Here is a 27,583-nt window from a genome sequence, read left to right on the forward strand (position 1 = left end):
ACATGCCCTGGAGTACGATATTGGAGACCTATGTACGATCTGTTTCATTAGAGTATAGAGGGAAGCAGAATTGTAGGGATCCAAGAAGTTGAAGTAATGGCTATAGATGACACATCTGATAAATTTCAAGGCAAAGGGGAGGAAAGAGAGAGGCAGTATTTTATGGAAATAGGGTCAAGAAAAGTATTTAGGGCTCAGGACACCAGCATGCTTGAAAAGTGATGGAAGAGGATGGTGTCAGGAGTAGGAGATGATGAGATCTAGTAGATTGGCTGAAGAGCTGCAAATTTTCAGCTCCACCCATGGGGTGAAGGAGGAAAGACACTTTGTGTTGGAAAGGTATGGGGAGAATCATGTGACATTTAGGGTAGTGCTCAGAACATTGCAAGAAGGATATTTAAATAACTCTTCACTCTCACATGTCATTAAAACATTTAGTCCTTCCCCCACCATGTCTCTTCGGTGACCTCTGCATATTTCTACTGTGGCCCATCTTGCTGTACCCAGAGACCTTGCTTCAATTCTTGCTAAGAATTTTAGTTTGATGTTTTCAGAGAGTTTGAACTAAAACTTGATCTTAGTTATCTGTATTGCTGCCATCCATCAATTGTGCTTTCATCATGTTCTTAAGAGTGCAAAAAAATAAAATAAAAATCACTTGAACTCTGTGCTGTTTCTCATAGGATAACAATGACCAAATGTATTTTTTTCTGAAAGCTCAGGGTTAAGACTGGCACCAGTCATAGGCCTCTCCTTTTATCATTTAAACTGCAGTCAAAATTAAATGTTTTTACAGCCGTCATGCACAATCTTAATTATAGCTGGGTGACAAAATCACGAATAGTCACCTTTTTCATTGGATGTTTGTAATAAATGGCTGCTGTGTATATAACCTAGCCTTGTCACATCACAGGTATCTCTTTAAAGCAATCTAATTTGGTAGTGAGTTACATAAGTAATTATGAGCTTCATTGATTGTCTGCATAATATGGGCTAGCTACACAAAATAGACTAGACTCTTGGAGTCCTGTCCAGAATGCAATGAGAATAATGTACACTTGAGATGGATTCTCTAAGTGAGGAATTCTCTTCTTTGATTTCCCCATAGTCCTTCTGAGGAATCTAGCAGGAATCTGTTTAATTAACCCCATTTTAAGAACTTTTCACCTTTGTCCTACTTTCAATAGATGTCATTTGTTTTGATGGGTAAACTCCATATCTTCTTTTCAACAGAAAATAGTTTTTCTGTTAGTGTCACTGACTGTATTTTTATTTTTTTTATGTTTCTTCCTAGACTGACTGCATTGCCATGGAAACCATTGTTAGAAGAGGCGGCTTTTCTACTGGTACCTCCAGAAACTGTGTGGTGCTTTTGGAAGCAGAGCTCAACTCCAGCCAGCTACTTTCACTTCCACCAGCACAGACATACACACATCATTCTAATGATTTTTGCTTAGACATCAGCTGTCTACAGTTGAGTTAATTTGAATTAAGATTTTTCATAGCTGTGTTTTGGTGATGGAATTTGTTTTTCCGCAGAACATTTGTTTGAGCGGCATTGGGAATGCTGCAGAGGGGATTCCTACAACTTCCTTTTTACTTCTCTCTGCCTCTGCCCCTAATTTGTTTTTATTTATATTGAGAAGTCAAAGCTGGTGGCTGATAGTCTATTTAATATGGGTTTTGTTTCTCTGGTACGTTAGCTTAAACATGTATTGCTTAGAAATATTTTGGCAGGTCAGATTTTTTTTTTTTTGAGGGGGCTGGGAGAGAACCATGTAACTGAACCTAAATCTGTGATGGACAGACCTCTCTATTATATTTTGCTTTATAGTATAGGAGGTAGTTTTTGATCACAGAGCTTAGTATTTTTAATTATATGTCAGAGCTTAAACTGAAGTTTGTTGCTCAGAATTCTGATATGTATAAGGTAAGATTAAAGGGTTGGTTGTCTTATTGATTACATTTAAATTATCCCTACTCATTTGTTTATGAACATGTATAAAATATAAATTGAGGTTTCCATTCATGCACTCAAATGGGAAAGTGCAGGGTCTTTTATAACTTTGACTTCTGCTTTACAATATTGATGTGTGCTGTAGCTTTTTAAAGAGAAACCACCCTAGCTGATCTTACTTTCATCCAAAACCCTCTTTTAATTTGGGACCATTTCTTTTTGCATAATGGGAAAGTAAATACTTGGGTTAACACTTAATGCATTCTGCCTAAAGAAAAATTGCAAACAATGACTATTTCAAATTAAAAATAAATTGTAGAAAATTAGAGCTAGGTGCATCACTCTTACTGATTTTGGTTCAAATCAGTTTAGGCTTTTAACACTGCTATGACCTTTAAAAGCATGACACTAGTTGTTGGTACATACAATGTATAATAATAAAAGGCACTGATTTGATAAGGGGTTTAAAAGTGGTACACAAATCCTCATGCTGTACTGCACCACACAGCTGGTAATCCTCTACATTGTATATTGTACAAGTGTTTTGTAGGGCTGCCTCACATGACATACAACCTTTAAAATACTAGTACAGTTTGTATAACAAATTAGATGCTGTCAGTTTTGATGTTGAGTGATGTGTACCTAAATTTTTGAGTAGTCTTAAAATGTACATGTCACAAAATTATAAAGACCTTTCTGTAAACTTAGTATCAGTTTACAAAGTAACAGGAAAGAAATACTTGCTGCAGAGTTTAAAAGCACAGAGGTGTTCTTGAATCTGGAAGAGAAGTTAGTCAGTACAGTTACTAGTTGCTGCTAAACATACTCTGTTAATTCATTTAAAAATATTACTTCTCTAGACCATGATACTGTCTTGCCATAAAGTTTTTGTTTGGGCGTAGTAAATTAAGGCAATATGTAGACAGCCATTTTAAAGCTTTTTTTTTCTTCAAATTAATTGAAATTTGGATGATCGTTCAGAACATCTAATGGGAAAAGAAAAGGTTGTGTTGAAAAAATTGAACGTTACATACCTTATTTACATATTAGGTCCTGAGGCTGCCATTGTACAATATACAGCACTGATTTAATAAATGCTGAATAAATAACTAAATGGGTAACCTCAAATATAGTGGTACAAATACTAACAGGTACAGCATAATAAATATGCAATCTTTCTGAATCTTCGTTTACAGCCACTAATTTATTCAGTATTGTGCTGGAAGAACACTTTCAGAATATGTAAAACATATCACTATGTATACTACCTTCCAGCTACCCGTTTATGCTGCTGTATAGTACAAAAATACCAATGATGGAACAATGTTTGTCCTGTACATTTAATTTGATATTGGACAGTTATTGTCTGTACAAACTAAAACATATATGGTTGAAACTGTTCATTATATTTGCTATTTCTGCTTCAGACCTGTTTAAAAGTTGAGCTGATTGATCTGGCTTTGTCTTCCATTGTAAATATTGTTACATTGTTTTCTTTGTAAAACATATCGCATTTGCGGTTTTGGGAGACTGGCTTGAAGCTCTGTATAGTGTTTATATTTATCTGACTTGGCTTTCCATAGAGCTACTCGCAGTAAATGTGTTCATGTAGCTTCTGCTGTCTGGGTCTCTTATTTTTAAGCAAACCTGTTTTATTGGCTGAATTGTATTCCCCCCCCCCCCGAGTATCCTTTTCTTTTAAGGGGTGTGGTCATCTGGTCATCACAGGGCTATTTATACATTGCTGAAGAGTGGATTTAACCAGTTTTACAGGAGAGCGTATTTCAGACCACCAGCTATGAAACAATCTTCTCTAACTCTGGAAAAATGACTTAAATGTGAATGGTTATGCTAAGGCACCCAGAACTTGATATATTAGACTTCTGTGCTCATTGATAGACACGTGTCTCTTGGTAATGGGGACATAGTCATGTCCCAGTACAGCCCCCTGGGGGACCAGTGCTATTCAACATATTCATAAATGATCTGGAAAAAGGGGTAAACAGTGATGTGGCAAAATTTGCCGATACAAAATTACTTAAAATAATCCAAAGCAAACTGCGAAGAGTTACAAGGGGCTCTCCTAAAACTGAGTGACTGGGAAACAAAATGGCAGAGGAATTCAGTGTTGATAAATGTAAAGTGTAATGCACATTGGAAAACATAATCCCAACTATACATCCAAAATGATGGGATGTAAATTAGCTGTTGCCACTCAGAGATCTTGGAGTCATCATGGATAGTTCTCTGAAAACATCCACTCAGTGTGCAGCGTTGGTCAGAAAAGCTAACAGCCGGAGCTTGCTGGGCCAGGCAGCTGCCACAGACCCTGCAAGGCAGCCAGGTCCCCCAGAGCTCCCAGGGCCAGCCCGCTGCCCTGGACCCGACACACAGGGCTGGCCAGCTGCTTGCCCTGGTCCTCCACCACATGGCTGCCCCAGACTCTGGAGCCCGCAGGGCCAGGTGGCTGCCCTGGATGCCCAGGGCTGATGGGGAGCCCTGACCCCAGGACTGGCTGGAAGCACAACCTCCCCATGCTAGGTGGCAGGGGAGCCTGGACCCCTTCCCCCAAGGAACACCTGCGGCCTTTAGTGCACAGCTGAGCTGGGCACAGCTGTGTGCTAATTGGGCCATGGGTTGAGAACTGCTGCTCTGCAACATATGATGGAATTTTCAGAAATGTCATGGAAAGTGGCCTAGCTTTCTTTAGCACAAAGCAACCACTACTGTGTCTGCTGATTTGCTACAGGTTATTTTTTTACAGTGAAGACAAGCTAAATGAGGATTTTTAAGTAATTTGAAACCACACCTAATTTGATACTTTCTTAAATTTCCTATCCCTGCATATATGTACTGAAGCAAGAACTTAGTTTAATATAGCGTATATATTGCTGAACTCATTAATCAGACACTAAATTTCTTATCTTTCACCATGAATGTGATTTCTAAAAGTAACATTTCTAAGATCAGGGTCTGTAACTGCAGAACTTTTTTAAATGCTTAATTCAAGTCACACTCCCTTTGTTCAAAATATTAATGCATTAAACTTACTTTCAGAGTTGCTGTTTAGTTTAAGTCCCTCTAACCAAATTTTTGTAAAACAATGATTATCCTAACTAGGCTCCTTATTCAGAGCCTCATTTTATAGCAAGCAGCCTATGTTGTGGAAGAAAAAGAAAACAGTACTTCTAGTATGTGACAGAAGCAGTCATACCAAAAGTAAACAAACAGTGAAAATTATGCAAATAGCATAAAGACTGTTGCAACAGTCCCATACAAAGTAACTGCTTAAGGGGCTCATTGGACCTGAACTGTGTTAAATGCTTTAGTCTTTCAAGGACCAACCCTTGGGATGGGTAGTAGACAAAACTATCCGCTTTGAAACAAGGGGATGTCCTCGATCAAAACCAGAATACAGTTAGTCACTACTTTCATATCAAGGAGTGGAAGATTGCTACATATTTAAAAAATGGTTACACTTTTGCAAAGAAAAGTTGCCTTTTGGTTGGAAGATTCTTTTGAGAAGCTCTAGTACACATCCAGCATGTCATAGAAATGTTACAGAAATAGTTACATCATGTACAGTTAGTAGAAAAATGGTGACGTACAGAACAACCTTAAAATTCCTATATTTGGCAATTCTCTGTGCCTATTTTCTGCCTCTGTGACTTCTCCAGGTTTTGGAAAGAAAAAAGGTGGCCTTCAAATTCCTATTACTCATGCTTGATAGACTAGAGAGAACCTACGTCCATATCCTCTCCCCTCTTTTTTTCCATTAACAATAGATGGGGTCTTTAAACATTGGTTTCTCCTTCCCTCAATTGCAACAGACCATAAAGGAACATCTCAGAGGGGGCCACGAACTCGTGGCTAATTGTAGTATAGGTTTCAGAGCTCAGAACATCTTACTAGAGTGTTGGAAAGCCCCAGTCCAGTATTTTATGTATACCTAGTTCAGATATATTTTTCCTCATGACAGTTTCAAGTTAATCTAAATTCTTATTTTTAAAGGGGTGGGACAGAGAGTAGTGAACCCACAGAATGCTCCAGTTTAACATCTGTGCCCTGTACTTCAGCTATAAGCTGCAAGGGTTACTTTTAGGATTACTAGCATAGTTTGATTTACCTAGCAGTTAATCCTTAACCCTCTGCCAATTGTAGTGGTTTTATGATATGATCACTAGTTCTCTATAAATGACGGATTTCATCACCCATCCTTCACATTCCAAGTTTTATGCGTACTGATCTTATGTTTTGAAAGGCTCTATATTCCATTACTGCTCTTCTGAGCTGATCACTACTCCTGCCTTTCCTTAGCAACGTTGTCCTGCTTTCTGTCAATAAAACACTCCTGAAGACTAGATTATCACAATCTATCTTGCACAATTCCTGGCTTGTGGTTGCAGTGGAGGTAGCCATAGCAGCAACAGTATTACAACCCCAGCCACAGGGGTTGTGTAAGGTGTTAACCATAGGTTGCTGCTGGGAAAGAGCTGTGTTACAACTATAGATTGCTCAAAGTAGAAGAGTCTAAACCTAACAAAATGACCTTCCCTCACTGGTGCCCCTCAAAAAAGACTTCTCTAAAATATGGGAAGCAGAATGACTCATGCTACTAGCATGCATATTAGGAAATACAATTAAAACAAACACACATAAAAGGTGATGCTCTTCTGAGATCTCAGATCTTTTGGACACATTGACCTATGAGCATTTTGACACTTGTAAGGTTAAAAGAGGAAATATTTTTTAAAGTTGTACCTTTAAAAAAATAGAATAAAATTGATGAAACCCTACAATTAGACTGTAGTAACCTTTGGTGTAGGGGATGTTAGTTTTCACTGGTTACAGATCTAGAAGTCATTAAATCCAAAGTCTATATATACTGTTCTAGTCCATCCTACATCAAATGGTTCTGAAATATTTCACTTTGAAGAATTTCAGAGAACCGTACCATCGAAGTATGATGTATAAATCAATCTCACTCCATACTCACAAAATAGCCTAAAGGTACAGTCAGCCAATATACGGCTTTGGTACAAGAATTAATACAGGACTCTCATTACTAGGAAAGGCAGTAAGGAGAGAGGCCCATCCGCAACTTTGACACTTAAGAGTACAAAAGAGTGGCAGGGACTAGCCTCCCTCTGTTAGTGTTTTAAAGATTTACATATTAGTATTATGAGAGTTATACTTTAGCAGGTCAGCCTAGTTTGCAGCAATTCTGTTATGAAGTTAGACACCAATTCAATCCATTCAGCAAACTGCTTGCAGTACACCTACAAAAGCAGGTGAGACAAATACTGAGCAAAGAAGTTAATCTACATCCTCCATATTTTGATCTTTTTTGTTAAAACCATTGCTGACGTAGGCACTCTTAAATTATATTTGAAAGCCTATAGTGCCCTCATGTGGTTAACACACAAATCTTATCCATGTACAATTTGTATAAAGGATCATTTATTTCCATTTTCTATATAATTACTACTGAAGGTAAACTAGGAATAGGCCAGGCTCTATAGCCAATGCAACTGCTTTATTTACAAGACTGAATTACTTGAGAAACACAATTACATTAAATGCTTTCACGGAGGAGTGGTAGTATTTAAATCCAAGAGTACCTTTAGGCTGCAATTTGGATTGGAGGCCATTCTAAGGCTTGAGCACAGGTTTGGCAGCTCCAACACTATATACAGGTTTTCACAAGATTTTGGCCACATCTGACCTGAAAAGTGGGTCCTTTTGGATTCTGAAACCAACCTGGGGGGAAAAATCATAAAGGCAGTTTTGGCAGTGCGGATTTGTCTCCAAACCCCCTGCAGGTCAAAGGATTGTTCCACGTGTAATATCAAAAATCTGCAGAACAAGGTTTTGCCAGCTGTATTTATATTACGGTACACGCAGAGGCCCCAGCCAGGATTGAGCACCTAGTGTAAGTATTGCACCTACATAGAGAGAGAGAGCCTCTGTCCAAAGAGTACAAACTTAAGTGCACAAGAGAAAAGATGGGGGGGGGGATTATCCCCATTTTACAGATGAGAAATTGAGGCCCAGAGAGACTAAGAGACTTGCCTAACGTAACACAGGGAGTAGTATATGGCTGAGGTGGGAATTGAACTCCTAGCTCTTAGCCTAATGCCGTAACTACAAGACCATCTTCCCTTTCTAGACCTTTGCTTCTTAATAGAGCAATATTGAGAACAGTTTGCTGGAAACATCACCATGGATTTCATTAAAACCCAAGTGCTTTTCTGTACTGTATGGCAGCAGCAACATGCAAAATGGGATTGGGCAGCCCATGCACAGGAGAGGCAGCCATGCAGCAACATCCAGCAGTGTGCAGCTGCCCCACATCCCTCTATTTATTTTGGTTACCTAGCAGTTATGTGATAGTAAGGGATTTGACATACTCACCGTGCAAGGAATAGCTGTTCTATGCATTGTTACACTAGGGACTATAATTTATACTGAAAATTGCTGCATAATTTATTGCTGCTCTAGTATTCCCTGGGACGTTTACATGCTCCAAAGGATGCATGAGACCATAACACAGAATATAGCAATACTAGCAGGATCCTAGGAAGAGCATGCATGGTCCAACAGCCACAGGAAATGTCATTGTGGAAACCAAGGCTCTGTAATGTAGGAAGGACCTGCTTTTTCATCTGTCTCAAGTTCTTTTATGTGGAAACCTACCACTCTGCCTGTGCTGTACTGCAACACAGCTGTGATCAGTACAAGCACTCAAGCTGTGTTGAGATAATTAGTCTCAATGTAATGTGCCAGGCCCAAAAGGTCAAGGCCCATCTATTTAACCCTAGTTCTTGGGGCCGTAGCAGTAAGTCAGGGGCTGGTGTTTATGGTAAGAGGGACAGGAGTTGGGGTTTGATGTCATCTTTAGTTAACAGTTTTCTGATTGGGAGTTAGCAGCAGCTGGTTCAGTTTTGTTTCTTTACATGTAAGATCAACCAAATAAAATAAGTAGACGGGAATGTTTGGTTCTTTTGTTCACTCTCTACCATCATGGATTTGCAGGCAACTCACAAAAGGGTAGACATGAGCCTTGTGGCTGTATTACAGGCCCAATACCCCAATATTATACACGTATAAATAAAGCATGAGGCGTACATAGACTACTTTAACATTTAAAAACACACCAAGATGACACTATTATATTTTAGAATAAACCTTTGTATAATTGCCATTGTCATATTTACACAAATGCTATTAATCCTCCACTCATCTCATTTTATTAACCTTTGGCACCTTGCCTAGTAACTCATTTCTATGTCTCAGTTTTCAGCAGGGATATCTCCCCCCCCCCCCTTTTTTTTTTTTTAAAGTGGCTGCAAGCCTAATGTATAGCTGGCATCAGAAATTCAGAGACAGAACAGCCATTAGCCAGATGTCACTGATAATTAATTAGCATTACTCAAAATAAGTTGAAATATACTTTGCTTTTATAAAGCAATACATTAATTCTCAGGCTAATGAATGGTGAAGGTGGGAAAATACAATGAATATCTCCAAGAAGGCTGATCACCTGGAAAACGCACACTCTCACTTCCTTTGTTGGGGAGTGCTAAAAGCTTATACATAAATGCAATAGAATTGACTACAGAAATCAAACAAGCACAAACAGTTCTGTGTACAAAATGTGATGATAAACTATTGCAAAACATGACAATCTAGGACAGATACAGTAGGATTCTTATATGCTGATGCAAGAAACAAGGAGCTCTATGACCTTTCACGGCCTTTATTGAATTATACATACACAAAAACTGTTGCCTTGTATAAAGCCATCATGGATGTGTATAATTCACATAAAAATGATTAGAGGATACATTTATAAATATGAAAAAGATCAGTTTTTGCTTTATTTCATTTTTTTTCAGAGTGTACAGCTATTCTGGATAATATACATGACACCACTTTGGAGCAAAGAAAGTTTTTGTAAGCATAATCTTAGATGCTTTGGCAATTTGATATTTCCACGGGGTATTTTTTGCTGAAGCAAACTGGTTACTACTAAATCATGAATATGACTTGTTTTTATAAAAAAAAAAAAAAAAGACATCGGATATGGCTAATCATTTCACATATTTTCACAGAATAAAACAATCCTTTAAAAATGGTTTGGATTTCTAAGCACAAACAACACCATCGATAGCCTGGTGTAAGTATAAACATTTAAAACCCTGATCAAAATGACTAGAGAAATATTGTACATTCCCCAGATAAAGTCAGATTGGAACTTGAGGGAGGAAACCAAACTTTAAAAATCAGTAGCAGTTTGGTGTAAGAGGTACAGATTCTCTCCATTGCCCTTGATTTTATATAAAATCCTGCTGTATATTTAAACTTGTTTTTAATACACTTTTTGTGAAGAGTGATTTTAGGCTGATTTGTGTCTAAATAATTGAAGGTTTGAATTAAAAAGGTGTTTACACAATATACACATTTCATTACTTACAAAGAGAAATAAGCTTAACATTTCATATTAAAAACCTGGGATACAGTAGGGTTAGTAGCACCATGAAAAAGTGTTTTTCAAAACTGCAGTCTTGTTATTTTAAACATACTCAGTGCATTGTATTTTGTTGTTTTTTTCTCTTGGTTGATCAAAAGTGCCATTTTGGTACTAGGAGAGAAAAAACTTCATCTTCTGATCCTTTGTGAACCTCAAGCGGCTTTTCCATTTCCAAGAGATCAATTCCTTTGTCTCAGTCCTTTTGACAAATATGCACCAGACAGCCTTGGTTTGGCACTTTGGTGAGGTACACCTCAATCTGCACTTTTCAAACAGTTTGGATTTGTTTTTGTTTTTGTTTCTTTCCGCACAGTAGCACCATTGTTACAGCAGGAGGACAGTGCACCCTAGGAATTCTCATTGTTTTACAACAATTCTCCAAGATGTTACGTCCTCTTCATACAAACTTGACAACGACTAATACGTGTCCTCAGGTCTCCAGCTTTCAGTGTCTCTGACTGAGGTTTACTGGTTGATGGAAACACAAACACACAAGGTTAGCTTTTCTTATGCTTACAGGAGCCTGGACTTGCAAGGTGTTGAGTGCCTTTCACATCAACAGTACTTAAGGATGTGCTTAAGTGCCTTCCTGAAAGGGAACTGCATGGGCTTACCACCTTCCTTGATCAAGCACTTATTTCATTACTCTCCCTAAAATCCCTCATGAGTCATGACAGTTGTTTATTTTAGACCAGGATTTCAATATTTAGAAGGTGCTGTGCCAGCAAACTGCATCAGCCCAACATGTCAGACAGTCGGGGGCAGTCCACAAAAACTGATTTGCGTAAAGGCATCTTTTAGAAATGACATTTGTTGGGCAATTACAAAATACAACATGATCTATCTCCCCTCCTGCCCCTGGCCGCCCAACATGGAAGAATTTACATCTGTAATCTTTTGACTTCTCATTTGAATGGGATTATTCCATAATCAAATGTCATTGTCCAATTGAGGTGAAAATGTAAAGATGACAGATTTAACAAATTATTTCCTTCTGCTGTGTAAGGGTACGTACATGAGTGATTATAAAAAAAGTCCATCTCGGTCATAGAGTTTAAGGCCAGAAGGGACCACCAGATGATCTGTCTGACCTTCTGTATATCACCGGCCACCAATGGCACCCAGCACTCACACACTAAACCGAACAACCAAAATTAGACCAAAGTATTACAGCTCACAGGAGGCTAGACTAATATCCGCCCGTAGGTGGGACCGAGGTGCACCAGTTCTGGAGAACCCTCAATGGCAGGGAAACGATGATAAAGTGAGATCTATCTGTCAAGTGACCCATACCCACACCCTGCAGAGGAAGGCAAAAAATCCCCACAGTCACTGCCAATCTGACATGGAAAATTCCTTCCTGACCCCACGTATGGTGATCAGTTAGACCGTGAGCATGTGAACAGGAACCCTCCAGCCAAGCACCTGAGAGACAGAATGCTCAGTGCCATCTCAGAGGCCTGACTCTCTCCATTCAATGTCATCTCCAGCTGTGGCCAGTTCTGATGCTTCAGAGAAAGGAGCAGGGTTAGGCGACCTATGGCACAAGTGCCAAAAGGCAGCATACGAGCTGATTTTCAGTGGCACTCTCACTGCCCGGGTCCTGGCCACCGGTCCGGGGGGCTCTGCATTTTAATTTAATTTTAAATGAAGCTTCTTAAACATTTAAAAAACTTTATTTACTTTACATACAATAGTTTAGTTATATAATATAGACTTATAGAAAGAGACCTTCTAAAAACATTAAAATGTATTACTGGCACGCGAAACCTTAAATTATGAATAAATGAAGACTCAGCACATCACTTCTGAAAGGTTGCCAACCCCTGGAAAGGAGATTTAAAAAATAAAACAAAGCAAAATACCACTCAGTGAGGGGGGAGGGGAGGAGAGAATATATTCCTGACCCCTCCAGATGGCCGGCTGAAACCCTGAAGCATAAGCTTATATTCCTAAAAGACAAACTGGAAGTGAACCCCTGGCTATTGAGCCGTGCCCCTACCATCACATGTAAGCCTGTCATTACTTGGTCACATATGAGTAGTCCACTTCTTTCAAGTGAATGGTATAAACACATTTTTGAAAAGGAAAAGGAGAAATAAATAGAAAGCTAAGTTTGGGTGAGATTGAAAATAGTGAATGATGATAAAGAGGATCCATGAGGGTTATTACTGGTCAGGAAAACATGTTAATTACCACTGATCAGCCACACTGCAAACCAATGGCATAATGACTGCCTAATACAAAAATAAATGGTACTAGTTAGGTGTTCTAATTGGAAGTAACTTGACTTCCATGTTGTAGATACCCACTAACATTGTATAACACGTTTTGTGGATAAAGCTCATTGTGCAACAGTCATTTTTCAATATAGCTGCAGTCAGAACTTGTTAATTCTCATTTGAGACACAAGTCACCATTCGGTAATAAAATTAGTTTCTATGAAAGCAAGTTATTTTTCCATAGAACAACGGTGCCACTCTAAACTTGTGAAGGAAGCGATAAGAGTAGAAGCCTGAAGAGTTTGCAAAATCCTAAGGTGAAATCAAGGCCCCAGAGAAGTCGATGGCAAAACTTTCATTGACTTCAGTGGGGCCAGGATTTCACCCCTGTACTTCTGCAAACAACATTTGAGATATTTGAGTCTGTCCAAATGTCAAGAAAAAACACAAAAATCATCATTCAGTGCCAGACTGTGGCATCGTTACTCACATTGAATAAATACATCACTCTTTGATACTGTCCCACTCATTACAATGGGACTACATTTGGAATAAGCTACTAGTCAATATGAGTAAGGGTGGGCAGAAAGTAGCTCTGAGCTTGCAAAACTGGCAATAGAATGCACCCCAGCAAGTTCGGACAAGATGTAAAGGATTTTGTCAAGTAAACAAATTCCTGAAAAACTGGTCTTCGAAAGCATGACACACATTTAGACGAGGGAAAAGGCACAAATTACCAGTTTTACAAGGATTAATTAAGTCTTCAAATAAGGATCTAAATCACCATTTGTCCTTAGAAAATAAATGTGATTTCCAATGCATTCAGTACACAGTAAGTGATGTGCAAGAAATAAGCTCTCTTACCTAAACATTTCTGATATCTCTACAGTTGCCAGCCAGAAACTGTATGAATTAGCGTAGTAATTACAAGTACCACGACCATGACACTCAATAAAAGGAGCTGAGCGGAATTCTTCTAAACAGGAACCGGGGGATGCCAAGGCCTGTCCAGAGCCCTCTGCACCAGCACTAGTGTGCTAGAAAAGAAACAACTTGTAAGTTCAACTGGGATCCATAAGCACTAGGAGAAGTCACCCTGTTTAAAAAAAAATCATGTTAATTCTTTTTTCCTGTTTGTTAAGACAGTGCCATAGATGATGTTTACCTAGGGTTACCGATTACCGTGGCATCTGAATTTTGGGAAATAACTGATCTCTGTTACCATAGTTGGCAGCTACAGGTAAACGTCATTTTAATGGTACAAACTATAGTTTGTAACAGAAAATCCCAAAGTAGCTAGTACAAAACACAAACAGTTAACAGTAAATTTGGGGAGAGAGGAGGAGGCCCTTACCATCATGAAAGAATAACCAATCCAAAGAGAGTCCCAACCTTGCGGACATGATGGAATTTGAATGGTCTGACTATGGACTGCTATAACCATGGCAGGAGCTTCACACACGGCACATCTAAACATGAGGAGAGGTATCAAAGAAACATCACGCCATTACAATAATGTATTAAGTAAGCCAAATACAAGTTTTATTTCAGGAGAATTTAGAGAAATGACATGAAAAATTGGGAAAAAATAATGTAAGAAAGGCTGCTGTAACAATTTAGATCTACTGTACCCCTCAAACAGTTTTATATGTACGCAGAATTTCCCACTGCATCAGTGAAACAAATAGGAATACAGAACAGAATTTTTTTTTGTATCTAATTGCATTGAGTACCTTTAAAAAAACTAACCTTTAATGAGCCCAATCAATCACTTCTTACGCAGGCAAAACTGGGAGAGCTCTGTTTAAAAATACATAGTACAGTAGACTCCTTAAAAAGGTGCCAGACTGACAGTACTGAAAGCTAACGTCTTTTGGTTTTCCACATAATAGGTCAAATACATAGTGGTAGTACTAGCTTGCCACACTATCCTGCCTGTTGTGCACTAATCCTGATTTCAAGGGAACGGTGCCATAGGTCAGAAAGTGGAGTTCAATCTTCAGAATAATCTGAGCATGATCCAAAGGCCATTGAAAGATTCCCAATGGCTTAAATGGGCATTGGATCAGGCCTTCAGTCACTAGCTTGTCATCTGAGACTGTTAGCAAGTATGCCAGTCATACTGGGTTTGTATCCAAATCGTAAAAGCCACAGAGTAATAGACTCCAAATGTCAACTCATTTCATCTAGACGATCCAAACAACTGTTGAAAGACAGTGACGCTATGGATATGGGCAAGATTTGAAACAGTGGCCTTAAAGACAGATGTTCTTGCATTTTCATTCTAATTAATTATTAGCACCAGAGGTGCTGGAACAATTTGTATAGTGGGGGTGCTGAAAGCCATTGAACCAAACTGTAAATCCTGTATATAATGGAAATCACTTAAAGTGAGGGGGGTGCTGCAGCACCTTCCGCACCCCTAGTTCCAGCACCTATGATTAGCTGGACACTCAAGCCCAATATTGCTCTGTTACATGGTTTCACCTACCATTATCTTCATGTGGAGTTGTATCTACATAAGCAGTGGCAGAAATTGGCCCAGTAATAGTTTGCACAAAGCTAACAGTGAAGACTCATATTCAGAGATGTTATTTACTAGTACAGTAATTGGAGTTCTTTCAGATGATTTGTTCCTATGGGTGCTCCACTCTAGGTGTGTGTGAGCACCCGCATGCTTTCCATCAGAGATTTCTGGTAGCAGTGTCTTGGATCTGTGCCTCTGCCCTATAAATCCTTGTGCTTTGATTCATGGGCACATAGGGGAAAGCAGAACTGCTGCCGCTCCGGTTCTTTCTCAGCTATAAAATCTGGCATGGCAAGGACTACAGTGTAGAGGGGAAGAATGGCAGGTAGTGGAGCACCCATAGGGACAAAACATCTCAAAGAACTCCAGTTACTGTATAGGTAATTAACCTCTCCTTCTTCGAGTAGTTGTCCCTATGCATGCTCCGCTTTAGGTGATTCCCAAGCAGAGCTCCAACTATGGAGGTGGGTGCTGAGGAGAAGGATCTAGCACGGTTTGGAGAACAGCTGCACCAAAGGCTGCATCTGCTATGGAAGCTTGCACAATTAGCATAGTGGTGGGAAAAGGTGTGCACAGTCGACCAGGCAGCATCTTTGAAAGTATCTACAGTGGGCAGTGGTGCTGGAACACTTTTAATAGGGGGGGTGCTGAAAGCAGTTTTTACTTTTCAGTCTCATGCCTCCCCCCCCATCCACCAGAGCTGGGGCCGGGAGCAGGGCCATGTCTCCGGAAGGGGGGAACCCAGACAGGGGTAAGGGGGCTGAGATGGAGGCCACAGCTGGAGGTGGGCATGAAAGTAAGAAAAAAGGGAAGGAAAAAAAATCAGATCCCAAAGAGGCAGTGGGTCTTAAAGAACCCTCTATAAGGAGCTACTTGAGTCTGTCCCCTCTCAGCTTCCTGGGTTTGATCATCAGCCCACATAGACCTTACGCTTCAATGGCACATGAAATCCATGGAGACAGTGGAGCAGCTGCAATACCTGTCACTGAGGGGAAGGTCTGGCAGGGTTTGAAGCTTGGGGTTTTGGGTACAAGCCATGAAGGCCACAGACAAAAAGGGGCTGAGGGCAAGCAGGAAGTCCCAACCATGAAAACAAAGGTGGGGGGAACTCCCTACCCCAAAAGCACACAGCTTGCCCAGAGGAAAAAAATAAAGCCACAAACAAAAGAAAAGAAAAGAACAAGCAAACAAGCTAAGTAATGCTAACGCTACTGGGCACCACAACTCTCCATCTCTAGCCACAGGTGGCTGAGAAGGAACTGGAGCAGATAAACTCCCCTATTTATCCTTGGATTGGAGCATGAGGATGTGTAGGGCGCAGGTACTGGCATACGGACACTGCTACCAAAAATCTCTGATTGAAAGCTCATAGGCGTGTGCACATACCTATAGGGACAACTGCTCAAAGAATTGCAAAATCTCTACCAGATGAGTCAAAAAAGACTTCTCGATGGGTCAAGCTGGGAGGTTTTTTTTTTTTTTTTTCTCCCTGGCAGTTACTCTGGGTACCTTTGAGCAACCATCCAGTCCCCGCAAAATTTTAAGCCTCTGTGCCAGATAAGAGCAGCAATTCTGTATTGGCTTGTGATGAAAGGTAGAGACAAGGTCCTGACCACTTATGCTCATTAAAGATTCCCTTGACACTTTTATAAAAGACTACGCTTGCTAGATCCTGCATCCAGACCAACTTCCAGGTTGGTAGGTAGTTTCTGCTCACCCCTCCCTTCTAGTTTCCACTGGCTAAGGCATTTTTCACTTTCTGTCTGGAACTGTGATACAGTGCTGCTGTGCATTGTTTCATTACATTTCAAGGATGCATGAAATATATTTAAATATAGGGACAAATTTTCAGTTGGCAAAATTCCCCCAAAGGCAATGGAGTTTTGCCAGCTGGCTCATAGTTTGTAAAGTTTGTTAAGTACTTTGGGAGCCTTGGGTGAAAGGAAATACGCAAACATCTGTCTCTCTTCATAAGATATGATTATATGTTCTTTATGTCACTAATTGTGTCTCTTTGCGTATGTTCATAGCCTCTAGTACATTGTGGATGCTACATAAATCATAAAAATATGCCCAGATGCACAATTTAAGGTTATATGCTATTCAAAGAGCAGAGTTGATGGGACTTCGTGAGGCAGTGATTTTGGCCCAGAATTGTATGCTTTGTTACTCAAGTTTCACAAACCTTGATATTAATAGAAATGTTTTCAGAAATGTAAATAGGTCCATTCAAAACAATCTCTTTTTGCCTGGATTGCCCTGCAGTGTTTGCAACCCAAATACTACAGCATTGCGATGCTGCTGAGAACCAGAAGGTGAAAATGGTTTTAAAAAGGGAAACTAGTTTAGTCTACTTTCACTGTCCATGATAAATAAAGCACAAGAAATGCTGTGCATAAATGAGAAGTAAAAACAGACATTTAAAAGCTTTTGCCCTATTGTATTTTTTAAAATGTTTTAAAATGATTATGTCCCCTTAAAGGCACCAAAATTCATGATTTTAGATCAATGGATGGATTAAAAATGAAAAACAATGAAAATGTCCATGGCATTCTTAGGTGCCATGGAAATAAAAGTAGCAATCAGTAGTGGTTGCCAATCCCCTTCTCCGAGGCACTAGACTGGATTACACATATAACACATTCACCGCCATTAAAATAAGAAGTTGTTCTATTATTGCTCAGAGAAAATACATACAACTGATTAATCTTTTTACCATGTCTTAATATTCAGCCTGCAGGCCCAAAACCACATTTCAACAAGACGTGCTATCTATTCAGATCCCACACAAAATCTTACGCCTATTTTGGCTCACCGGCTAATGAATGGCTGAATGCTCTGCCCAGTCAGTGGCTCCATGCTCATTGGCATTGGTTTTGGAGTGGACAGCCAATAGGAATAATCATTTCTTGATGCAAAATTACACACATTGTTGATGTTACAGAACATGAAGGGCATGGTGCTGAAACGTCGGAGACAGCTCCCAGCAGTACCTACAGAATAAGATATACACATATATGAATTATGATACAGAAAAGAATTCTCATCTTACTGTGCTTAAAGGAAATGTAGCGCCCCCCATTTTTAAACACTATCTGCATATTCTTCTCAGCCTCTTATGAATGCACAGCAGGGATTGCCAAACTGAAATATGGGGGCAAAATATTGCCTGTGAATTTTAGTGTGTGACCACTGGTGCAAGCCCATGGAGATGACAGATCTCAGCGGCAAAGCCCCTACCCTTATCTGAATGACTTCCTGGGCTGTAGAATTCTCAGGGACTACAAGGAATCAGAGAATTGTGAGAAGAAGCTGAAGCTTCCTTCCCCTGTAAAAGCCCACACCAATAGTGCATACGATGCATCTCACCTAAGTCCTGGCCATGGGCTCTCTCATTTCCCTGCACGTATAGAAGAGAAAATCCATCGTATATCCTTATTGTTCTTTGTGGGCACAATGGTGTGTCTGTAGTCTGGCTGTGTCGAGTTATAAGGAATCCATGAGCAACAGAAGCTGTTCCAGGAGGACCTGGTGGGCCTTGCAAGCCATCAGGACCAGGGGGTCCCTGCGTACCTTGAAAGCCTGTTTACACAGGAGAAGCACAGCGCAGACATTTGTTCGCATATCTGTTAACTACTCGAGAACATTTCATCCAAGGAACACAGCACACTTTGAACACATTCATGAAGCCCAAGCGCTCCTACGAGTCAGGTGAATATTCTCCCCGGTTTTCAAAAGGGGTTTTAAAAGGGTAAATAAGTGCAGGCCTGTAGAAATGAAGGAGCTGATTTTCAGAGGTATGGAAGCAGCCACAGCTCCCAAACTCCCATTGACTTCAGTTGGCTCTAGAATTGCTCAGCATGTCTGAAAATTGACCCACAAGAGCCCAATGTTCTAAACTGCACGTGACAGCAAGCACAAGCGATTGTCTAATTGGCCTGTGCAATGTTTCTTAGGTACTCAATGGCTCCAACAAGGAGGAAGGTTGGTCCAGTGGTTAGGGTGCTAGTCTGCCATTTGGGAGACCTTTGTGCAATACCCTGCTCCAGGGTACTTTCACAGGCTTCCGGTGTGGTCTTGGGCAAGTCATTTAAGTCCCTCAGTGACTGTTCCCTGGCTATAAAATAATGAGACTAATAGTATGGCCGTATCTCACTGGTGTGTTCTGAGGATAAATGCCTTAGTGACTGAGAAGTGCTCAGAAACGACAGTAAGTGGGGGCCATAGAGTACTGTAGTTAGCTACGAACAGGGTAGGTAAGCCATTCCAAACCCACACAATTGTATGTGCACCGTAGCAAGTTAGCCCTACTGGACTTGCTTACAGGTCACAAAGTAAGTCAATGGCAGACGTGAGCTAAGTGTCTTATGCTAGAACACACTCCCTCTCTTCGAGGAGATCCACAACCCACTGTAATAGATGGAAAGACTGCAATGGGCTTTGGAACAGGCTCTAAGAATGGAAGATAAAATGTGCCGTAACAACCTTAGAGCAGACCATAAAAAACGTGCCTGGGAACTTCAGGGTCCCCTCTTTGTCATTGCTCTTAATTAGCTAAGTTTTAAGACTCAGTTTCTAGAAAGGTGGATCTTTTTCCTTCCTGGTTCTTAAGGACATTCTCTTCTTGCAGGCTGAGAAAAGTGTTCTATTGAACTCAAAACAAAGTGAAATAAAACAACATCCAGGAAATGGATCCAGCAACAATACCGGCAGGACCGGCTCCAGGCACCAGCCCAGCAAGCAGGTGCTTGGGACGGCCAAGGAGAAGGGGCGGCACATCAGGCTCTTTGGCGGCAATTCAGCGGCGTGTCCCTCGATCCCTCTTGGAGGGAAGGACCTGCTTCTGAATTGCCGCCAAAGAAGAAAGCGGCACGGTGGAGCTGCCGCCAATTGCGTCCCCCGCCCCCGCCGCTTGGGGTGGCACAAACCCTGGAGCTGGCCCTGAATACCAGCACTGAGTCTGCCGCTGGGCGGTTTTAAGACTAATGACTTTTATAAGTCTACAGCGTATGCCAGCAAAGATACCATATTGGACTATCTAACAGCAGGATAGCTGGGACACCCTATTCCTAAAAATTTAGCATTGTTGCATGTGAATTGCAACAGAATACAAGTCCTGACATTTGTCTGCATTCTTAAGAAGCGATTCTTCTTTTTTTTTTTAAAACATACCAACCCCCTTTCTCCTCACCAGAATTAGGGTACTTATTATACCTGGTTGGCCTGGAAGTCCTCTCTCGCCTTTGCGTCCTCCTGGACCATCAAATCCAGGAAGTCCATCTCGCCCAGGATCCCCAGGAAGGCCTATTGGACCTAGAAAAATAAATGGAGCAATGAAAGTTACACTCTTGCAAGCACACCTAAGTCTCAGCAAATAAACCCAGGAACCTCTCTAGAGGAAACGGTCTACTGCAATCTGTTAACTAGTCACTTCCTATAAACAAACAGTAAAGCCTGCAGTCCACAGTGATCATACCTGGCAAACCTGGTGGGCCTGACAATCCAGGTGGCCCTTTCAATCCAGGCTGGCCTGGTGGACCTGGAGGACCCAGGTCACCTTTTACTACAATGGTTTTTCCAGCAGGGCCAGGTAAGCCTGGTGGACCTAGGATAAAGCAAGTTTGTATTAGAGAGACAGACAATCCAAGATGGAGGTGACTCCAAAAGACACAAAGGGAAGTTTGATTAATTCATCAGCCCTATAATTCTTTATTCCATTGATCAGATCTCATGGCTGATGTCATCTTAAACAGTGCAACTAGAGGTCAAGTAAAAAATTTGCTCTTAGTTGCATCCTTGCAAAAAGGATAGACTGACTCTTATAGGGGCTGTTCCATATATCCAAGGAAACACAGAGTAAAGTCAGCTTTATTACTGGTGTTAAACTGTGCTGAAGTCCTTTTCTCCATGGTACTCTTGAGTCAACACGAAACAACCACATAATAAAAAATCAGCAGAGGAAGTGTTGGAACGGGAAATCATCAGCTACCACCTCTTGAGCAGCGTCTTTCCACTGAATGAAGAGGAATAGGTCTACATTAGATATCTAAGTGGCTTTTCCCTTACTAGGAAAGTGGAAGGAAAGTTTTAAAAACAATGAATGGTGTTTGTTATTTTATAATGGTGTTTAAATTGCTGTTCATAACATCATACAACAAGGACAAATTCCATTGCTGGGGTATCTCTGCCTAACCTGAGTGAGTTACACCAGGCATGGACTTGGTTCCATGCCTTTGGGTCCAATTCTACCTCCCTGAAGCCAAGAAAGTGGCAGGGTAGCATCAACCATGATTCATACCTGGTGGACCTGACAGACCTTGATCACCTTTAAAACCAATTGCTCCTGGAGGCCCAATGGGACCCTTCATACCTGAAACACCAAATCAATACAGTTACACAGTGAAAGTATGTGCTTCCTGAAAAAATCTACAGCATGAGTGCCCAAAGCGGGCTCCTCTCCTCTACTAGTTGGACATTACTGAGTTCTAAAGGCTTTGTTTGAAATGATTTTTAAATACCTGGAAATCCTGGAACACCTGGAACCCCAGGATCACCTTTCATTCCATTCAGGCCGGGACGACCAGGATCACCCTAAACAAAGTAGCTTTACAATTATTTAATCCTCTCACTGAGTCTCAGGAAAGAAAAAGGGTGGACTGGGGACAAACAAGAATATAGGATTTCCAAGCTTTCTTGCTACACACAGAAACTTAATGAGCCAGGAAACAGCACCAGGAATGTATAAATCCACAGCAAAAAAAGGAGAGCATGCAATAGGGCTCATTTATTACTACATCTGTGAACAGGACCAGTGGGTGGCCTACAGTGGTATATAATACACACACACACACACACTCACACACTCTCTCTCTCTCTGACTGGGAGATGTGCCATCATCCCTCACTGGCAAGGGGCAACAGACCAAGGATGGTGCATTAGCTACTGTTGCTCTCACTTAAACACTATGGAGAAATCCTGCCCAGCCACCTGTGTGGGGGAGGAAAGCAGGTTAGCGGTGAGCCCAACATCCTCTACACCTCCTCTGCCCACTAGAAGCCAGGATCTGTTCCAGAGTGTTAGAGACTACAGTCTGGCTTTAGGCTTATTATAAAATGCATCTTCCAATCAGAAGGCTCCATATTTTATTCTTTTTAAAAATAAAACACTCCCAGCTAGAAATAAGCATCACCCCTTATCATACCTGGCGTCCAGGTTGTCCTTGATCTCCTTTTAGACCAGGGAGGCCGGGCTGGCCTGGCTGACCTGGGTTTCCTTTTTCTCCTTTAAATCCTCCATTTCCAGGGGGACCCCGTGGACCTTCTGGCCCTGGCAGACCTTGATATTACAGAACAGATGTTCATGGATCAGTATGAGTCAGCCTGCCCATGACTCCTGTGCATTCTGTATGGATATGCATATAAGGACTGTGGTCTCTACATTAAAATATATATATTTTAGCTTGGCTTCCCCCACCACCAATGCAAAGTGCATGGCTAGGGCTAATCTAATGGGAATACATAGCGTTTTCCCCTTCTCGAGTATTTTCTTGATTGACCAACTCCATTGTGAAAGCCAGTGTCACAGAGTGACACACACAGAGCGTAAAATGTTGCCACCTACTGCAGACAGAGTTTGATGTTTCCATTGAGGGAAGCAGGACCCGTGTGCCCCCTCCTCAAAGTGCTGCTCCTGACTGGGGAAGGTAAAAAATGCCCCTAAATGCTGCCTCTCTTGGAGGCTGTTCCACCTCTAAGAGGCAGAGGAGACAGGCATAGGGGTAAGAGCAGAGCCTTTCCCAACCAAAGCTCAGGAGTGAATGCCTCTTTCAGTTGATTAATCTCCTCTCCAAAAATTAGGCTGATTTCAATATATCAGCTCCAATGGAGATTGGACATTTGTTTCAATTATTTTCTCTAACATTCAGAATTAGTTTTTTCTTAAAGGTGCACTCAACAAATTTCTCCGCTGAGCAGTAGGGAGTACCTAAACACGACCCTGGGGATTGCATTACCCTTTCCTTTATGTAGACAGAGAGTGAAATACCCTGTTGTTGTTATTTTCATGTAAGTTCATAGTGTATTGAAAACAAAACACCCCATCAGATCATTTCACCTTTGTTCGACAGTGATAAATACAAGGTCATCGTTACTCATAAGTGACACAAACTGCATGGCAAGTAAAATGGAAAGTGCTGTTATGATTTAAGTCACATGTCCATTTATACCTTTGTATGTGGAGATGAAGGGGTCTAATAAATAGAGTCTTCTCTTTGCTGGAGAATTCATGACTTTCTCCTCCTTAATTCTACTCATGTAATAAGATTTTATACATGTACTGGCGTTTCAGTTCTTCTGAAACCTTTAACAATTTAAAGTCTCTCTTTAAAGTCCCCAAAGAGGCCATGTACAGAGAATGGATTTGATGAGCGAGATTTCTGCATGCAGTTCTGAAGATAAAACCCTAACCATTTCTTTTTAAAATTCAGTAGCAATTTAGTGCCACATATCAAACAAGTCATGCAGTTGACAGCTAAAGACACATGCCACCATACAAGCTTTTTCTGAAGAGAAACTGGACCTGGTACTGCACACATGAGAAGTAATTACAGGTTAGCTTCTCAGGAATGCTAACTGTCAACAGGTACCATCTACTGGGTACCCACAGCACTTAAAAACAATCTTTGAATTACAGAGAAACATCAATTTTTCATATGACAAATGCAATGCAGTAAAATAAATTGACCAAGTTAAGAATCTAACCTGGAGGACCTGGAAGGATCAGAGTTCACCAAAGCCCAATGATCGATGTTAGAAGGATCAGACATCACACAGTACAAAACAAGATTACTAGTTAGAAATAGTACGGATGATAGTATATGCACTAAACAATAACCCGTTTCACCAGTATATTTTGTATTTACAATATAATCAACATGCATGCAAAAAACCATACATGAGTAGGCAAATATATACATTTTCACATACAACTTATTCTGGTGATTAGGCTACTAAGGCCAACATGAAACTCTTCATTAAATCAGAAACTTAAGCTTTACTGAAGAGCATGTTTTTGCTTTAACGTTACAAGTGAGGTCTGCTGCCAGTTAGTCCTATACAAATGAGGGTTGTTCTAAGTAACCATTTCACTGACAACACTCAGTCTCTGCATGGCCTGGAGTCTGGTGAATATCCAATTGAATTAATAGATTCAGAATATTTCACCTTCTTTTTGGCTTAGATTCATCTCTGTGCAGAGGGTTAGCACACGATGCAATCACCACTTAAGTCCCACTGCACAGATGCGAATGTCACCATTTGCGAAAGGAAGTCGAAGAGCAGAATACTAGTGAGCAATACAAAAAAATGGAACAAAAGAAAAATGTTAAAATGTGCACTGGTCAGGTGCTAGAAATGTAATCTGGAGGAAAATATATAGCATGACATGTACATCTATGCTTAGAACCGTTCTCTTGTTGGCATTGTTCTTGATTAAAAAATGCTACAAAATGCTAATTGGTCTGTTTTAATTTCTTAGTGAGTTTTTTTTATGCTGCAACACACTTGGAAAGCCAATTTAAGGGTTCTTCTGTTCAGTGAAGGCAAGTCTTTAGTGACCTCCCTGACATCCTCCAGAATTAAGACAATCTGGATCCATCACCCCTCACCCATTTTAATGTCAGTGAAATGATTTAAATATATATTTCATGCAACGTTCAGCTAAAAACCACAGTGAACATGTCAGGTTTATCTCAATGTTCTATTTTTCTACACTTTTGACACTTTATTAATAGTAGCTTTATAATAGTTAAAAATAGCATCTTGTTGCTAATGTTAATTTCTTATACAATGTAAGTAAGTTTTGCTATGATTTCCAAATACGATGCCTGACTAGCTGAGAGTCTGTGCTGAATTTGGTGAGATAGAGAGTATTAGACAAAGCATGGAGTAGGGCTAGCTCAGGTGGCCCTCCATCTTGAACTGAAACCCCTCTGCTTACCCAAGATGTGGGGCCTCTCCTGAAGCATGACTGCTATTCAAATCACACTGTGTGATGGTTTTGTGATGCAGACAAAACCACAATTAGATAAAAAGAGGAGACCACATTCTTTTTATACCTTAAGACCTAGAGTGAGATGTGGACATAGGTTGGTACATTAAGCCTCTAGCAGCACTTAGTGTACACAGTTAAAACTACATCGGATTCATTATTGAATTTGATCACAGCACTTTGTTTCCTAAAAGTCATCAGAGCAAAACTTTCAAGACTTCATTGAATAAAACTGTAATTACATAGGTATGCCAAGTCATTTTCATTCTAAAGACAGACACTGGGACTTTACAACAGCTGGCTAGTGCTACATGCACAGTATGCTATGATTTAAATAAATCTGAAAAAATGGCTAAACACTTATGAAACATCTTCTGCAGTCTTATAGAGGAGATAGCTTTGTGCTTCAATTTAGTTAGACTAATAAATGGCAATGGAAGCCTCTCTCTGTTCTACTAACTTTATGGAGATGAGATAAGGTTATGAAAATAAGGGCTTGTCTACATGGGAAAATTATACTGGCATAAGCTAACATGTGAATTTGGGCCTGGTCTACACTGGGGGAGGAGGGGTGTCAACGTAAGATACGCAACTTCAGTTACGGGAATACCGTCGCTGAAGTGGAAGTATCTTATTCCGACTTACCTCCTGTCCTCATGGCGCGGGATCGACGTCCGCGGCTCCCCCGTCAACTCCACTACCGCCGCTCGCTCCGGTGGAGTTCCGGAGTCGACGGGGAGCGCATTCGGGGATCGATATATCGCGTCTAGATGAGACGCGATATATCGATCCCCGATAAATTGATCGCTACCCCCTGATATGGCGGGTAGTCTGGACATACCCTTAAAGTGCTATAGTTATACTGGTATAGTCACTGGGTAGGCACTTGTATTCTCATACAAGAGGGCCTTTTTGGGGTAGTTTGTGTCACTTTGGAAGGCATTTAAGCTTAAAAAAAGCCATTCTAATTCTAAAATAAGAGGGCCCACACAGGGAGTTATACCAGTTTAACCATATCAGTATAACTGGCAAAGCTTTCATGTGTAGACAAGTCCTAAGTGAGCTATTCATAATACCTGTAACTAGAACTGCGTAACAGCAAGAATGGATAATCATCTTTCTGCACAGCCTGTCCTTGGAAAAGTCTTCTTTCACTTCCCTCTATATGCACTGGCATACACATCTACTTTCCTTCCTCCTGCTGCTTGTTAAATAAAAAGCCTATAGGTCTCCTCATATCCCAACTGGTTTGGTGAACAACAAATATTTTACAGAGAACAAGTATCACAGCAGAGGCACTACATGAGGTGCCCATTGCCTCACTTCTCTTTTATTTCATTTAGTGTTTTCCTTCTCTAAGACTCAAAACAACAATCAAGATAGCCATGTTAAATTTGCAAGACACAGAATGTAAAAAATAAGGAATTATTGGATCTCAAAATCTACATTTAAGATTATATAAAACATATGCTTGTCAACTTTTCCAAAGAAACAACATAATAGATTATGAAGGCTAATCCAGGCTAATTCCTTATACGGTGCCCTCACTCCTGGCTGTCCATAATCAACAACTGCAGGTTTTACAGAAATGAATGTTGTCATTTAACTGACTTGCAAACCATGGATTTCCAGGCAAGGGATGAGAACACTGTGCAGCATATCAATTATTAAAAGGGGAGGGTGGGAGAAATCTTACTTTTCCCCTTTCAGTTGGACTGGGAAGAAATTTTACAAAATATATTTCCCAGTCAGGGGCGCAATCCTGCAGGGTTCTGAAAGCCACTAGCAGGGTGCCACATGGTCTTAACTCATCTGTAGTTAGGGAACAATGGGTGCTCAGCACTTCCCAGGATCAGTCCCCAAATGATGGGCATAGGTGAGTCTGAAAGTCTGCATTTGGCTCTCCTGTACTCCTACTTAATCAAAGGTACGTATGAAGAATGACTTGGTATACCTGACTTTAGTTCTCTACATTTATACATCAAAAAAGGGTTTTTTAAAGTGTACACATTCAACTTCATGCAACATTACTATTTTGGAGTTAAGGGGCTAACCTGAAGGACCTGGGAGTAGGGATCAAAGTTCACCAAGGCCATCATTACAACAGGGGGAAAAACATCAAAACTGTTAGAAATGTCAATGTATTAAACTAAACCTTTCAATTTAGATTTAGCTCAATATTGCTTTACATACGGTATGCAATCACCAAACTATTATTGTTCATGGTCAATAATAAAACAGAGTTAAAAATAGTGCTTCATTCTCTTAGGAATCTGCTTTACTGTATTAGCTATTAA

The 27,583-nt window shown here is 40.5% G+C and overlaps 2 protein-coding genes across 8 annotated transcripts in view; one reads left to right on the top strand and one right to left on the bottom strand.

The window, feature by feature from the left end:
* The window catches only part of IRS4 (insulin receptor substrate 4), a 32,882-nt gene extending 29,313 nt beyond the window's left edge, over positions 1-3,569 (top strand). For both annotated transcript variants that reach the window (XM_039488505.1, XM_039488506.1), the window contains one exon: positions 1,295-3,569. Coding sequence is in view for 1 of the 2 variants with exons in the window: in XM_039488506.1 (XP_039344440.1) it covers positions 1,295-1,299 (5 nt within the window). In the remaining variant the exon portion in view is untranslated. The remainder of the gene's footprint in view (positions 1-1,294) is intronic.
* Positions 3,570-8,891: 5,322 nt separating this feature from the next.
* The window catches only part of COL4A5 (collagen type IV alpha 5 chain), a 135,069-nt gene continuing 116,377 nt past the window's right edge, over positions 8,892-27,583 (bottom strand). For 3 of the 6 annotated variants that reach the window (XM_039488494.1, XM_039488493.1, XM_039488498.1), the window contains 12 exons: positions 27,341-27,349; positions 23,999-24,007; positions 22,441-22,574; positions 21,758-21,830; positions 21,538-21,609; positions 20,716-20,844; positions 20,454-20,552; positions 18,609-18,821; positions 18,055-18,232; positions 14,067-14,181; positions 13,577-13,749; positions 8,892-10,958 (listed from right to left, as the gene is read on the bottom strand). In XM_039488494.1, the coding sequence (XP_039344428.1) occupies positions 10,877-10,958; positions 13,577-13,749; positions 14,067-14,181; positions 18,055-18,232; positions 18,609-18,821; positions 20,454-20,552; positions 20,716-20,844; positions 21,538-21,609; positions 21,758-21,830; positions 22,441-22,574; positions 23,999-24,007; positions 27,341-27,349 (1,286 nt within the window). In that variant the 3' untranslated portion in view covers positions 8,892-10,876. The remainder of the gene's footprint in view (positions 10,959-13,576; positions 13,750-14,066; positions 14,182-18,054; positions 18,233-18,608; positions 18,822-20,453; positions 20,553-20,715; positions 20,845-21,537; positions 21,610-21,757; positions 21,831-22,440; positions 22,575-23,998; positions 24,008-27,340; positions 27,350-27,583) is intronic. The other 3 variants (XM_039488497.1, XM_039488496.1, XM_039488495.1) reach the window with 2 other exon arrangements.

Source organism: Mauremys reevesii, linkage group 9, assembly GCF_016161935.1.
Source record: "Mauremys reevesii isolate NIE-2019 linkage group 9, ASM1616193v1, whole genome shotgun sequence".
Lineage (NCBI taxonomy): Eukaryota > Metazoa > Chordata > Testudines > Geoemydidae > Mauremys > Mauremys reevesii.